Genomic DNA, 15,554 nt, shown 5'->3' on the forward strand with positions numbered 1-15,554 from the left:
TACGGAGGAGGAGGCTAGGAAGCATCTTGCACTTCACTGCATCAGGTCCTCCTTGTCAAAATATCACTGGTCTCAGTGGTGTATATCAGGAGCTCCTCATGACATAGCTTCCTATTAGCATGGAAGGTCTTTGTAAAGGTGCTTCCTGCTCCAGCAGATGGAAGGAGCTTTCTGAGAACGTATTTGGATGTTGTTGTTGGCCTGATTTTGGTGCAGGCCAGAGGAGATCTAGAAGATTAAACTTCTAGATGTGATTTCTCTGATTTAGAGAATGAGCAGCAAAAGATGCTTTGAGAAAAGGTACAAGGAACTCTGCCATCAGTGTATAATGAGTTTCCCATAGAAGAAGTTTTTTCCTTATTTACACTGTACAGCACAGGATTTATATAAATTCTAGAGTTCCTTTTATATTTCATGAAACTAAGGATGTTGGTACTATACAGATAAGTCTAAGCATTTATTTGGGTTCTGCTGTGCTTTTGCCTCACTTCTATTTGCTGGAGGTGTATATCTGCAAGAAGCTTTGTGTTGCGTTGAAAAGTATCTTAGGAGAAAATAGGGGGTAGGTTTGTAGAAGGGAAGAATAGGATTTTGCTTTGCCGATATAGAGTTCTTACCAAATGCTAAGGCCCTTAGGAGTTTTTATTTTGATTAACAAAATGCTGGCCTAGGTGGTGCAGGGACAACGGACAATCAGATTATCCTGTTTTCTTGCTCATATTTTTGCTGGGCTGATTAGTTTCTACCCTGCTTGTTTACTTTTCCATTACTTATTTATTAATGGGAATATCTAAAGACCATGCATTGCCACTTGCGCTGAGTGCAATACAGACACTCTCTAGGAATTAGACAAATGATTGAAAAAGTCAGTTTCATGTTTTGCAGACAAGTGATTTGCACCCAGAGAGGTTAAGGTTATTCTACATTTTATCTGATTTCATTGCCTGATTCCTAAATTGACTCTGGCCATGCCTCTGACTCTGCCACTGGAATTTTGCGTCCTGCAAATCCCATCTTTGACGCTGTTGTCTCCCAGATCTGGGTCCTTCTAATGACTGGGCTTAGTGGTGTGCCATTGCCATAAAGGCACTGGGGACACACAGAGGTGATGGGGCCAAGCAGGCTGTCCTTGAACCCATGCATATTGCAGTAATTGCATGTTTTAATAGATTTAGATGTAACGGTTTAAACCCAACTCTGAATGTTCCCCAGGGGATGAACACTGTGAATGGCCATCCTTATGCTTCCTTGTCTTATATTTAAGTGAATCCCTCAGGAGTTGCAATGGGATTGTAGAAACCGAGTCCCACCTTCCTGAAACCAAATTCTGGACATTTTACCCCAAGAGCAGCACCTCTGCTTTTAAAGTGTTTTAAATTCTACATGTGAAAAGCATGAAAAAGCTCAGCTATGTTGTAATTCAACTGTGATAGCACATGCACACTGCAGTAATAAAATCCCTGCCTGAACAGCCTGTCTGTCCAATCACAGTCCTAAAGCCTGGCAGCACTGTGGTGCTGATGCCTTGGCCTTCCAAGTAGAGCAGAGCACTATAGGTTTTAAGGGAGGATTTTTTTTTCTGAATGCCTATCAATTTGTCTCTGAACCACATCAACGAGCAAAGTCCAGCTTAGAACTGCTGTTAACGCCCATTTCTTTTCTCTTCACTATTTCTCTTTGAAATGCCACTGAATTTGAAAAGGCTGAGAGGGCATCTGGGCTATTTGGACAGGAATTGTGTGCTGCAGAAAGACCAAACGCATGGTCGGTCTGACTTGTGTTGGCTATGATCCTGAATGTGATCGCAGATACTTGGCTCTGGCTGACACAAATGAGAGCTGGGGTTGCTCATCGCTTCACAGAGTCCAGCCCTCTGTGACTTTCTTCCTCACAGCTCTGCAAAGTCTCCAGCCCTGCCAAGTCCCCTTTCTAACCTAAGCTTCCCGGACACGTGCTACAGGGCTTTTTGACAGCAGGGTGCATGGCAGCTATTTGAACTGTGAAAGCACCTGCTGTGATAAGCTCATTTTCCATTCTTAGCGCTGCTTCTTTCCTTATTTTATTTGCTGGCTGGGGAACTTTCTAAGGATGAGATCACAGATCAGACCTTGTCATCTTAAATAAGTACGTCATTAAAAAATAAGCTAAAAAACAAACATTGTCCTCTTGTGTGATGGACAAGAATTCAACTAATAGAAAATATCTCCAGTGAAACAGAGGAAGCTGGGCCACAGCAAAGTGGAAACAGATCATTATCGATGTTAATAAACTAATGTCATCTTAGCATGCTTGTGTTTTAACCAGTAGACAGTACTCCCTTTTGTAATCACCCATTAATAAAGGATGCTTTGCATATTAAAATATCTTTCCACATCTTGAGAGTAAAGGAATAACTGGTTTTGCAGGAGGACTGAAAGTGGCTCTCAGAGGGACCGGTCTGGAAGGGATAAACCTGGTGCTGTTCGGATCTCAGCCTTGCCCAATTTCCGAGAATGCCAGAAATTCAACAAGAATTGAATGTAAAGTTCCCTCTCGGGTAAGAAACCACATATTTTGGGGTACAGTCAGCTATATGATGAAAGCCTACAGACCTTTATATGTTGTGCTAGCCTGAGCTCCGTTAGGGGCAGGGAAGGACATATAATGGTCCATCAGCCAAATCTGGGCTGCCCGGTTTCGCCTGGGCTCCACCTACAATTTAGACCAGCTTAATTAACAATGGATTGATTTATGAAACCTAGTTTAACTGCAAGAATGGGATTGCATGATGATTAGTTGAGCCTCAAATAAACCAAACTTGGGCCTTTAACTCCAGGAAAAAAATTGCTTCTCTGCGCTTTTGGCTCGGTGTCTACCAGTACATACCTGGTAGAATTATTCTTACTCATATTACTGAACCCTCTTCAGCTCCAAACCCTCCTGTTTACATCCAGTTTTTCTACTGGGAATTATCTGTGTCTCATGCAAACTCTTGAACCATGCCTGGGAATTGCTAGCAGTGTTAGTTGACTGAGGTCAAAATTATACCCAGGATCATGCTGATAGTTTAAGAGTAGAGACAACTGTTTATGCCGGTTCCCTATTGCTATTTAATTTATTAATAGGGAAATAGCAAATGAGAATCTGCATAGTTTGTGAATGTTTTAAGGTTTATAACTCTTCATAGATGTTCCTTAAAATACAGCATATCTATACTCGTTTGAGTACAGTGTTTGTATGCACAAATCGGTCAGTGCCATGTACTTCTCCATCTTTTTTCTCTAATTAAACAAATAAAAAATCCTCCAGGTAGGATATTAGGGCTTTTAATTGCCTGACATATTAAGCATGGAGACATGTGCATACAGGGAATGAATTAATTTTTATTGGTGCACTCTTATCCCTGACATTTTCTTCATTTCTGTTTCCAGGGAAGAGAAGATGCTGTTGTCCCTGTGACACTAATGTCTAGGCACTTGTCAACAACAGTCTACAACTTATTCCAGTATGATCCTTCCTTAAACCCTGTGGTCATATCACTGAGCAGAAACAGAAGTGGCATAGCAGGTGAAGAGGCTACAGGCTCCTTAAATGCAAATGGATGTGGTTGGACATCATCTGTATAAGTGCTGTTCTTACTGCTGAGAATAGTGGGGCAGAAGAACTTAAGGTCTATGGGGTCTGGTGATGCTATAGAGAGGGTTTTTTTAACCTGTAGCCTCCCTGTTCCCTGTTGGTCCTTGTCAGCCCTGTTTGCTTTATGTTGTTTTTTTCTCTAGCATTTATGAGATAACGAGGTGCTGGCCCCAGTGCTGTGTGGAGAGATGTCCAAAGTTAGGACGTCAAGGTTGGGATGCTGCTTCTCCGTCATGACTCCTGTTTCTCTAACTCTGCTCTCTGCTCTGAAGATTCCTCTATCACACCCATTTTTGTTGGCATGTTAAGCAGTGAAAAGAGAAATGAACTTCTGCGATTGTACTTCCCCAGGATCCTAAAGGGTGGGCCAAAACCAGAATTCATTAAGTGTGTTTTGGGCTGCTGAAAGCAGAAAGGAGGCAGCACTTGCCTTTCTAGTTCCCATTTCCAAGCAAAACTGTTTCTTTTGGTTTGACCTTGTGATCCATAACTTTAGAATATGAGCACAGACTTCACAGACTTTGTGGTGGCAACATCCCAATTAGACCTCATAGAGTGCTTGGCAGTCCTCTTTTTTGAAAGCTTTTTTTATTCCTCCCTCGTTTCCTTTCCTTTTTTTTTCGCAGCGTTTTGGCTGAGCATCGGGAGCAGAAGCCAGTAATGATGAATGGTGTCAACTTAAAGAGAAATACTTTAGGAAGAAAGTTTACTATGTTTCTGGAAGGCGACCAGACCTGAGGTTCCTAGTAGCAGGAAGTTTCTTTTAAGGAAGGGGGGGGGGAAAAACCCAAAAGCATAGGGCCATTGCCATTGAAATCTTGTCCAATGAATACAGATTATTTAACGACTTTCACTTCTCCCTGCTCTATTTTCTCTCATTTTTTTTTTTTTAGACCCCTTTGCTCCCAGTTCATTCCATAGCCTGCTGCTTTACTAGTTTCCAAGCAGTATATCCAGGGTGGGAATTTAAAATGATAGCAACAGGACCAAGCTGTTGTTTACTGAATCTAAATGCCTTCCTTCTCTTAGGACACAAACCATCACCAGCTCAGCTACCACCTTTAGAGATGACTGAAATGATCTTGGACCCAATGTCCCAGCTGCAAAACTGAGATCTTTTTGCCCTCTTTGCCTTTCTGAATTAGGAAGTGAAGCCTCTATTCCTAGCTTTGCTGCTGGCCTATGAAGTGATCAGAGTGGTTCCCTTATTTCTGCTACACCTTTTGTAGATTGTAAGGTCTCCCGCGTGGGAAGTCTCTCCCTCATGTTGAGTTAGCAGCTGAAGGGACAATAGGTTTCTTGTCTTGGCAGGGCTGAGAATGTGGGATACTGTGATGTATAAATTGCTATCTTTTCTGCATGTTTCCTCCTCAAGGTGATTTTCAATAATCTAGGGCAAATGGGTTACAGTTTGGGTGTAGTCCTCTTCCTTTGGCCTGTCTGAGGTGAGCCTGTGGTCTCAACTCTACTTTAAGGAAGGCTAGATTTGGCTTTGGTACTCTCAACCTCTTTGAGGTTGAACAACCCAAACTGACTTCACCTGTTTTAGTCTCCTCTCAGTCCTCTAGGGAAAATGATTTGAAAAGACAAATAGAGGCATAAGCTGGGAGGGAGACAGAAATATTCCTGCTCTCCTCCCCACCCCACCCACATTCATTCAAGGAAAGACTCATCAGTTTGTTTTTTCCCCTCTCTTTTCTTCCAACCTCTCCAGTGCACACCTTAATAAAGCTCTCCCCAGCTCAGCAGTTTGCCTTAGTGGTGATGCGAGGGGTAAGGTGATTGTGCCTGTGACGAGACACACTTCTTGCTGCACACTCCATGTTTCTATTCCATTCCCTGATGCCCTTGTCATTTTCTATTACTCCAGAATGCATAAATAAGAGAAAACGTCCTTTATCATCTGAATATTATTCAGATACGATAGCACCAAGGGGAGATTTTTCTAGCCGTGGGCAGCCCAGGTGCATGGAATTCCTTAATGTTATAGCATCTCATGAATGGTGGTGGGGCTGAGTTCAATCTTCTATTCAGAACCTCCGTGGCTTCGGCTTTTAATATAATTTTCCTCCTATATAATAAAAAGAATAAATAAATTACACCAATGCCTCCCAGGCATCTAGGATTAAGCTGACAATTGACCAAGAGTCCAAAGAGTTCATGTTATTAATATATTCAACTTCCTAGGCTTTCAAACTTTCAAACTTTATTTGACTCCTTGTGCATGCAGAATTGGAAAGTACTGGCTTCAAGATCTGCTTAGAGGAGCTGGTAGACGAGAGGAGCTTTGCACAGCCTCTCCTGCTTCTTGTAAGGGAGACGCTTCCCTCTAAAGCTGAGGCTGAGGTGCTGAATGCTAACTGGTGCCATGCCTGCTACAGAGGCTGCATTAAAGTCAAGGTAGACAAAGCTGCTAGTCAGATCTGAATCTCTAGTAAGGGCCAGTTAATCGGAACGTACTTTTATGAGTTAAGACAAAGTGAGAGTGTTAAGCAGGCTAACTGCTCCTGATTAGCTCCCTGAGTGGCTGGGATAGCAGTACCACATTTGGCTTTGTCCACTTTTGAAGTGGAATGAGCTCAGTGAAGAGCAGGAATGGGCAAAAATGGAACTGTTTTGGGACAGCTGATCTTCACCAGCTGTTCTGCAGCAACTCTGTGGGTAGACTAGTATTTCAGGCTGGCTGGCTCATGAGGTTGTTAAAGGGATGTTATATCTTTTTCTTGATTGGTTTGGAATAGGGATTTATGCAGCATAGTTGTCTATCACAATAGGTAACTGAACTTGAAGAGCTCCTTCCGGCCCTGTGCATTCCTGTGTCTGTGCAATTGAACTCACACCCTTCAGAAGGGACCGAGGGATGAGGTTCACCTCCTGAGCGCATCTCTATCTGTGTTAGTAGCTTAGATGTCTGGTATAGTCAGTGAAGGGTAATTGGCAGTTCTATGGTCAGATCTGCCTGACCTCCTTTGGATGTCTTCCTTATGATAAGATAATTCATGCCATAAAGGCTCAGTTTCTCTTCATTGACTACAGATACAACCATCTCAGTGAAAATGTCTGTTTTTGGGCTGATGCATGCCACCCTAATTTTTTAAAGCTATTTCAGGAGGAATTTAGGTTACGGAATTCCGTTCCCCGCTGCCTGTGTCCTTTTCTATTACTCCAGGATGCACAAATACGGGGAAAATAGTCTTTATCATCTGAATATCACTCTGCTCACTACAGAGCTTAAATGGGAGATAGATGCCTGCTTCATGACAACAAGGTGCTTTGAAGCATGTATGGTCATCTGACTTTAGATACCCCAGGAAATTTTCATACCAGCTGTGGAGGTTCCTGTTAAGTTTAGATACCTGCACATTTGGACAGTGCTGGAAGGTCTGGTCTGCATCATTGTCAGGGATTTAAGAAAAAATCCAGAACTCCTCAGCTTCAACTTTTATGGGCTTTAGAAAAAACTGGATTCAGCTCTAATCAGCTGTAGATATGTATGGGCTAGACATTTACAGTTAGGGGGGTGTCAGTTCAATCCTGAGCATCTATCAGTAGGCTGTGAGTGGCTTTAGATGGTCATAATCAAGTTCCTAGTGCTAACATCTCTTAAAAAAATAAAATAAATAAAATTTAAAAAGGTGGTTGTCCACCTTATCAGGGAGGCCAAGGGGCAAATAGAGCACAAAACTGTTGTGGTCTTCTGGCTTTTGTTTTTGGCTGATGGATATGACTGGACTAGTTCTGGGATGATGGGACTCCATGGTCTTCCTCAGGAAATGTTCATATGCATTAAATTAACTGTTGCTGGAAACGCTGAAATTGCTCCATCCATTCTTCTCTCTGCAGGGGGTCAGGAACTTCAGATTGGAATATCCTCATTTGCCAGCTACCGAGGGTCAGATATCAAGGTCCAAACTGGGCATTTGTGGGCACAAATTCAGGCACAGATGGACCACGGTGTTAATGTGACACTTCCAGCCTTGGCTCCGGGATGGTACAACGTTTCTGTCATCATCAATGGTGTTGTTGTTGCTACTTCAAATAGGTGTGTGAATGTATTTCCCTTAATATAAGAATTTCATTGTCTGTCCTATTTGCTATTTTAGGGTTAATCTGAAAAGAAAGATAAAGTTTTCACAAATGCTGTACCTAACAAGGAAATATGCAGTATGGTATAAAATTATGAATAATTATTAAGGCATTTATTGATCTGTGGAACCTAAGTCAGCAAACTGCTAATGCTAGTCAATTAACTCCCCTTGGATCAGTAGGAGGCAGGAGAGAAACATTTTAAAAAATAGTTGATTTGATGAAAAATGCATATTCAGGCAATCAAAACTATTCACAAATTCAGGTCAAATGCAAATAAAGCCTGCTGTAGGAAAACAAAAGAAGAAACGAAACACTTTTCATGGAAAAAAACAAAGGATAGTTTGAAAAATAAAAAAATGCTTTGTTTTGAGAATTTTTAAATCATACTATTTCCATCTTTTTAAGGTGACACTTCAAGTTCATGCCTAGATAAATGTAATACAAAAGAATAAAAATGTAGGAGAAAACCCACCTCAAAGTGGGACACAGCAGTTCATTCATAAGCAAGACAATTTTACTCCTCAGCCACACAGCTCTCATCAATGGCAGTTGCTAGGAATGCTCCTGAAACAATGACATTAGGGAGAAGGGAGCTGCTTGTGTTGCTCACAAACAGCCCTAAACAGCTTGTTGCATTAATGAATGTCAGGAGGAGAAAGCCTGTGGTCGGTGGGATGATGCATACGAATTCATCCCATCTGACGTTGCAGTCTGTTAGCAGCACTGACGCTTTGTCTCCTGGGGTAGTGAGTGGAGGGAGATGGGCCAGCCCAGAAGACATCTCTGGTGGACTGACTTGCAAGATCAGGAGACTCTTTTTTTTTTTTTTTTTTTTCTGCTGTGTCTGTTTAGGGTTTTGTTTTGTTTGTTTGTTTTTTGAGGGGATGTTAATGAGGGGGAAATATGGATGTGGGTGAGACAGAAGCAGAGCTACACCCCTGACTGAGTGGCCTTGGCAGGTTATGCCTAAGTTTCTTCTTGATGCATTTATGCCCACTGTCTGCTTATTTCCCATGAGAGGAAGAAAGGGGGGAAGGATATCTTTCGCGTCTCCTATCTATAGACATGGCTGTAGTGTCTGTTTGGTAGAAACCCCCTCATTTTGGCTTCTTTCAATAGGCTTTTCAGTTGTGCCTGATGGACTGGATTTGGCCCACAGACTGCCACTTGATAAGACAGTGGTGCTCCTAGGAGATGTGGCTCAAACCACAGGGAAAGAGATTGAGGCATGAGTTCTTGTCATTGCTGTATTACGAGGGGAACGAAGTAGGTGTGCCAGGTGGGCATCTGGCCTTCCAACCTTGAGGGGGTTGTAGGAATTGCATGCAGCATGAGAGAAAAAAGAAGAAAAAAAACCCACCCTCTTATGTTGCTTGTGTTTTGCAGGATTAAGCCGTTAATCCAGTACGTCTCCGAGATCTTCAGCATTGAGCCATGTTGTGGCTCTTTACTGGGTAAATAGTACCAGTACATCTGCAGCCACTTACGGAGGTTAAAGGGATCAAGGATATGGCTTCCCTGCAGGACTGGAGAGGGCATCCTGTTTCACATTGGTTTAAACAAGTGTGTTTTAAAATCTGTGATCCTTTATTATGCAGACTCCCACTGGCAGGCAGCAGCAGCTTGGAGATGTGGGATTGCAGTGAGCAACCCTCAATCTTGTTGTCTGGCTCAGGGGCCCCTGGGCTTTGGATACGATTTCTCCAAGTGCTTGCTCCTCTATCCTTGCATGTTCCCACTGGGGAAACAAAGCTCACCCACACCTGACTCATCTGTGCTGTATCTTTCAGTCATTATGCCTCCATCTTTCAAGGCTTTCTGCATCAAAGTTAGGTAGATGGTAAGGTATGGTCATGGTTTGAAGCAAACACTCATTTCAGGTGATCCAAAAGGGAGCTTTTATTTTTTGTTAACTTGAAAAGACAAAAACCTTTCTCCATATTAATTTGAATTCAAACTGAAATATTTATTAATCCCTTTCCAAGTTTTTTAAACATTTAAAACCATTCAACTGTGTTCAAGTAAAACATCACTGAATTAAAAACAAAAGTTTAACCTCAATAAAAAAATTTTAAAAAATAAAATAAAATACAGATGGGGGGGTTCCTTTATTTTGTCTTTTGCAGAGTAACATTTGGCTAGGAGTGGGGGAGAGTTGAATTCATTTAGTGAATTTTACATGGATCCTTTGAAACACTTACATAGAGAAGAGCAATTCTTGTGCTGTAACCTCAGGTCCTCCACAGATTCCTCTCCCAGGCTCATGACACATTTAAAGAGGCAAAAATTCAGAGGCTTTGTGATACATGATCAGTTCTATAGTTTGTAAAGTGCCCAAGCCTTGAAAGATGAGAACTTAGAGCTTAGAGAGCAAAGGCTATCAGTTTTGAAGAATAAGCTATGTTAAAAAAAAAAAAAGCTATATGGTTCTTTATTTTTAGGGTTCAATTGAAGGTTAAATAAGAACTGATTAATTCATTGGCTGTAGTTTTATGAATGGCTTAAGCTGACTTAGATTCTCATGGGTGCAAAAAAGCAGCAGTCCTTCTCCCACCCCTTATCCCTTGTCTTTCATAGCCTCTGACACTTGCATGGCCATATGAATTAGGGACTTGAGCTCACTGAAAATGAATCTGGCTATAAAACAACTTACTTTACAGCTAGATCATAGGAAAAAGAAGGTCATGGGCTTCCAGCAGATGTAAAGAGCTGATCAGAAGATTGACAAAACCTTTCTAGAGTTTGTTAGCTTAGTGGATACAGAGGCCTGAAGTAAGGCAGTGCGCTGGGACTGTCTGTGCTGCAAACTAAAGGAAGATGGAGGGATGCTTTAGGTGGTTTTAAGTGAGGCAGCTTGAGCTTGGACACTTGGAATTAGGTTGGGAATGTTAAAGGGTTTACATCTTTATCGTTAACACTTCCAAAAACCTGGGCTTCCACTCCTTCAATGCTGCTGCTGTTCTCAAAACCATAGGTGAAAGGGATACTGTTGCCTTGCACAGTCATGTAAATCCAGATGTTGGGATTCATGCTTATCCCAGCTAATTAGCATCTACTCTTGGTGCCCAGGCTGGTAGCATAGTGTCCCAAGGCTTCTTCCCCTGTCAAAGTGGGGAGGTGGACTCCACCAGGGAACATCCTAGAACAACTGCTCTAGATAAGACCAAAGGTAGCCTGTCTCCTGGAGTGCTCCAAATAGGATACCTTAGGGAGATTATGAGACTGGAGCAGTGTATGATCATACTTCTCTACAATACTCTCACAGCTTTCAACATAAGGCAGAAGCACAGCCCCAGACAGAGGTCATAACTTTGTGTCTAACTCTTAATTCCTCTTCCATATGAATGACCCTACCAGTGCCGTTCAAGAGTCTGTTTACCCATTTGCTGTCTTCTGCCATGGTCATAAGTAGATGTCCAGGGAAGAAAAAAATCCAGGCAATCCTAGGGGAAAGCAGACAGCCTGCCTTCTTTCAGCCCATGCATGGAAACCGTGGTGAGATTTGCCTTTGACAGTGGTGTGGGACCTGCTGTTCTCTTCCCTTTTCTTCTGCCCCCTTTTTAAATGGTGCAGACTGAGCCTGTCGGTAGGAGAGGACTTAAAGCTGGGATCATTCAACAATATCAGTTTCTCTAGTCGGTGAACTCCTTCTCACAGTCAAGTGACCATGGGCACATGGTAAATCTGATGGTGCTGCTGGCAACCTCAGAACAACTCACTGTGTTGGAGGTTATGCTGAGCTGGTTGCCACACAAATATTTCTGCCTTGGTGTCCAGGCAGAATTCAAGATTGAAAGAAGGTCTGTGATATTGGCTTTTCAATTTGAAAATAACAGCACTGAATCCTGCTTCTCTGTATGCAGCAGGAACAGACACTAGGAGATGGCTTTTTCTACCATCTCCCCAGATATCTCCATTACTGTGTCTGCAGCCATTTTGTTCCAAAAAAAGAGGCTTAATTTCTTCTGTTTAGACTGGATAAGAGTGTCTGCCATGCTTATCAGCTTGTCACGGTTTGCGATTTTTCTCAGACAGTCATTAATTCCTTTCCTGCATAACGTCCTTCTGCTTCGTTTATTTGTTTTACTCCTAGGTGGAACACTGCTGACAATCTCTGGGGTGGGATTTAGCCAAAACCCTGCCCTGGTTTCTGTTTCAATGAATAGGCAAACCTGTATGATTACCCACTTGGCAGAAGAGACCATTTGGTGCCTGACCCCACCAGCTGCTAATTTGTCTAATGAAGATTCACAAGACGTCTCTGTTGGGGTAAATGTGCTCATCAGCAGTAGGTCACTTCAACATGTTCCTTTTTCAAAGAAGACCACTGTCTTTGCTTATCAAAGGACTTTGACTCCTCTGATCACTACTGTTGAAACGGAGGTTACAGACAGCAGCCTGCTCTTGAACATCCAGGGGATAAACATCACTGGATCTGTGGCTAAACTTGGGAACAGTGAATGTGAGCTTGAGTTTCAACATGGCAACAATTCTGCAATGCTTTCCCAGTGCTCCTTACCACTGAACAGCCTGGAACCTGGGACTTATCCCATCAGGGTCATCCAGAGGCAGCTAGGATATGCTCACGTGGCAGCAAGGCTTCATTCCCTTACAGTAACTCCACGGGTAACCTCCATATTCCCAACACAAGGATCAATTTGTGGTGGAATGGTACTCATTATATCTGGCACTGCTTTAAAATCCAGGAGGAACTTGGTACAGGTGAGCCTGGAGGGTAACTATTCCTGTGAGATCCAGAACTCTGATAATAATGCCATTAGGTGTTTTCTTCTTCCTGGAGTCCATCCTTTAACTTACGAGAGGTTGACTGAGGCATCCTGGGCTCTTAATGTCACAGTGACTGTCAATGGGATCAGTAGTGTCTGCCTTGGAGACTGTACACTCCACCTGCATGAGCAGTGGACCCCCCTTGTAGATTTGGTGACCTGGGAAACTAATGGGACATTCACCTATATGATGATCAAAGGACAGAGACTGGCATGGCTAAGTGACAGCCCTGTGGTACATGTGAACAATCAAGCTGTCTGCAAGGTAACTTTCTGGAATGAAACCAGCATCAAGTGCCAAATAGACTGCATTGCCCCGGGGAAGCACAACATTTCCGTGTCCCATGGGAGATATGGGCAAGCATGCTTCAGAAGGGCAACTGCGGTTTTCACTGTCGTGCCTCAGGTGCACCAGTTTTACCCCCAAAACTTCAGTACTAATGGTGGAGGCCTGCTCACCTTAGCAGGCTCAGCACTGAAAGGAAAGAACATGACTTCTGTTCTCATTGACCATCATCCTTGTCTCATTCTCAACATCACCAGTACAGCTATCCAGTGCATGGTGCCTCCTGGCAATGGGACTAGTGCTTTGAGGCTAAGAGTAGATGGCATTGTCTATTATCTTGGAAGAATAACTTACAGTGAGGAGTTCACCCCAGCTTTCCTTTCACTCGTGCCAGCTGGCCTCCTTTTAACGATGACTGTATCACAGGTCATAGGGACGGACAGCATCCGCATATTTGTTGGGGACTTTGCTTGTAGTGGTATCACCATCACTCAGTCTACTTTGCAGTGCTCAGCTCCTCCACTCCCTGCTGGCGAGTACCACGTGTTGGGCCTGGATGTCCTCAGGGGCTGGGCTTCCTCGAACTTGATGTTCACCTCTCAGCTGTCAGTGACATCTGTGCATCGCAACTGGGGTAAGTCATGAAGGGCTGTTGCAGCTCCTCCACAGTGTTCAGCAATATGGTAGGCTGCCACAGCTGTGGGTAGCTCATGTGAAAGCAAAAATTATGAGTTAAAAAATTCCCCATGTTATTAGAGATACTGAGGTAAGTCTCTTGTATACAGGATTGCGTGAGGAAATCTTTGCTGGGATTATGTAGCTAGCTGTTTGTGACTTATCCATCAGTTCTGTCTCTCTCTTTTTTTTAAATATGCAGACAATAGATCACTCGAATTCCTGTCACCTCATGGGGGAGGTCCTTTGGCTGAAATTTAGGTAATGATTGTGAAGTGTGTTCAGATATTTGGGTGGTCGCTTCTTAAAGCTGGTTGGATACAAAAGAAGGAAGACTGTGGTGTGCTCGTACTGTATGAGCTAGCAAACCTTGAACTGCTGCTGGAGTTCACACAGAGACTGAATATATGATGGGTGTAGCTAGCCATGTAGACCCACCTGTGATATCCAAGTGAATATGTTCCTCAGCTCTAACTGGGCCATTCCTGTTGGTAGCTAGCCATTGGGCTATGTCTTCAATCCCCTTTTCTGCTTTTTTTTTTTTTTCCAAGGTGGCTTGAATGGAGGATCAGTTCACCTGCGTGGAACTGGTTTTTCCCCGGGGCAGACTTCGGTCACCATCTGTGGCACCCCGTGTGAAATTCTGGGCAACATGACAACGACTGACCTGAGCTGCCTTGTCCCACGCTTACACGGTCGGTTAAGACACAAAACCTGACATTGTGTTAAAAATGTTCCCTAAAAACTTATCTTGAGCCAAATATGAGGGGCCCCATTGTATCCCATCCCAGGGCAATGGAGCAAAGGCAGCACTAGTGGTCCTAAAACTCAGTGGGGAAGGGAGAGAAGCCAACATGGCATTGACCTGGGGTTCTTGAGCTCAGTCTGAAGTCCATTGCTGTTATGGGGAGTTTTTGCATCAGCGACCGTGAGCTTTGGACTAGATCCGCCATGCACCTGTGGCTGGAGCTGCCACACATGCTTTGTGGATGTATAAGAGATTTGCACAGCAATAGCAGTTCCTTGTGGCACCTTGGTTCCTCAGGGAAACTGTCTTACATTAAAATGTGCCTGAGGGTTGTGGGGCTGGGGTTGGGAAGCCAGGTTTCTCTCTGCCATCATTTCTGGTCTAGTGAGTTGAGCTCCCTTAAATGTCCTTATTCTGTGGCCCTATGCATTTTGTGTGGGGCAGCTTCAGTGGCCAAGGGGGCTTGGAGGAGAGGGTGAATGACTGATAGGGTGAATGAGTGATACAGTGTGGCTAGTTCATACCTTTGGGAAGGTAGAAATACGGAGCTGGATTCCCTGAGATGAGATGGGGACATTCCACAGCCAGAGCATCTTCTTCAACTGGTGAGAGGCAGCATGGCAGAAAGCACTGCCATGCTCTCCAGCTCTCTCAGAGAGAGAAATAACCGTGCTCTGATTTTGAAGCAGGGCGTTTGCTGTAAATTGTTGTGTGACACAGACATATGACACACATTTTGTCCCTCCCATACTGGCAGTACGGAATTAGGCACCTAAAATCTGCAAAAGGTAGGATTTAAGACTCTTAAACCTCACCCTGAGAAATATACCATTCCCCGAATGCTATATTCAGAGCCTTGGTGCCTGCTGTGGTGCTGTGGCATTGCAATACTTGGTAACATAATGCTTTAGTCCCTGCCTAGCTCTGAAGCTAAGAAAGCATCCTGAGAGCTACAGAAATCCTTACAGTTCTGTGGACATCCAGGTGACCAAAGATCTGTGGCCTCTTCTCCTTCATGGGCCTGGAAGGAAGGAGTTTGTCAGAGTGTCTATCATGGTAAATTGCCAGGATTTTTGCCCAAAGAGGTGTGGGATCTCCATCCTTGGAAACATTCAAAAGTTGACTAGATAAGCTGCTGAGAAAACAATCCAACATCATATTTAGCATTGCTTTAAGCAAGGGTTTGGACTACAGACCTCAGGGGTCCCTTCTGACCAGATTTATTCTAAAATTCTAAATTTGCTTTTGTCATTTTGAACAGTTCCCTTCCTTATCCATGAAGAATATAAAGAAAAATGGGGAGAAGGCTCCCAAATCTCAAGTGTTCAGAAAGGAAACACTTGAGAGTCTGTAA

At 43.4% G+C, this 15,554-nt stretch overlaps 1 protein-coding gene across 1 annotated transcript in view; it reads left to right on the top strand.

Annotated features, from left to right (window-relative positions):
- Positions 1–15,554, top strand: part of PKHD1 (PKHD1 ciliary IPT domain containing fibrocystin/polyductin) — a 270,667-nt gene that overhangs the window by 38,960 nt on the left and 216,153 nt on the right. Inside the window, exons 27-32 of the mRNA XM_067294855.1 lie at positions 2,406–2,536; positions 3,411–3,546; positions 7,459–7,657; positions 9,091–9,158; positions 11,798–13,411; positions 14,004–14,147. Coding sequence (XP_067150956.1) covers positions 2,406–2,536; positions 3,411–3,546; positions 7,459–7,657; positions 9,091–9,158; positions 11,798–13,411; positions 14,004–14,147 — 2,292 coding nt within the window. The remainder of the gene's footprint in view (positions 1–2,405; positions 2,537–3,410; positions 3,547–7,458; positions 7,658–9,090; positions 9,159–11,797; positions 13,412–14,003; positions 14,148–15,554) is intronic.

This window comes from Apteryx mantelli, chromosome 3 (genome assembly GCF_036417845.1).
Source record: "Apteryx mantelli isolate bAptMan1 chromosome 3, bAptMan1.hap1, whole genome shotgun sequence".
Lineage (NCBI taxonomy): Eukaryota > Metazoa > Chordata > Aves > Apterygiformes > Apterygidae > Apteryx > Apteryx mantelli.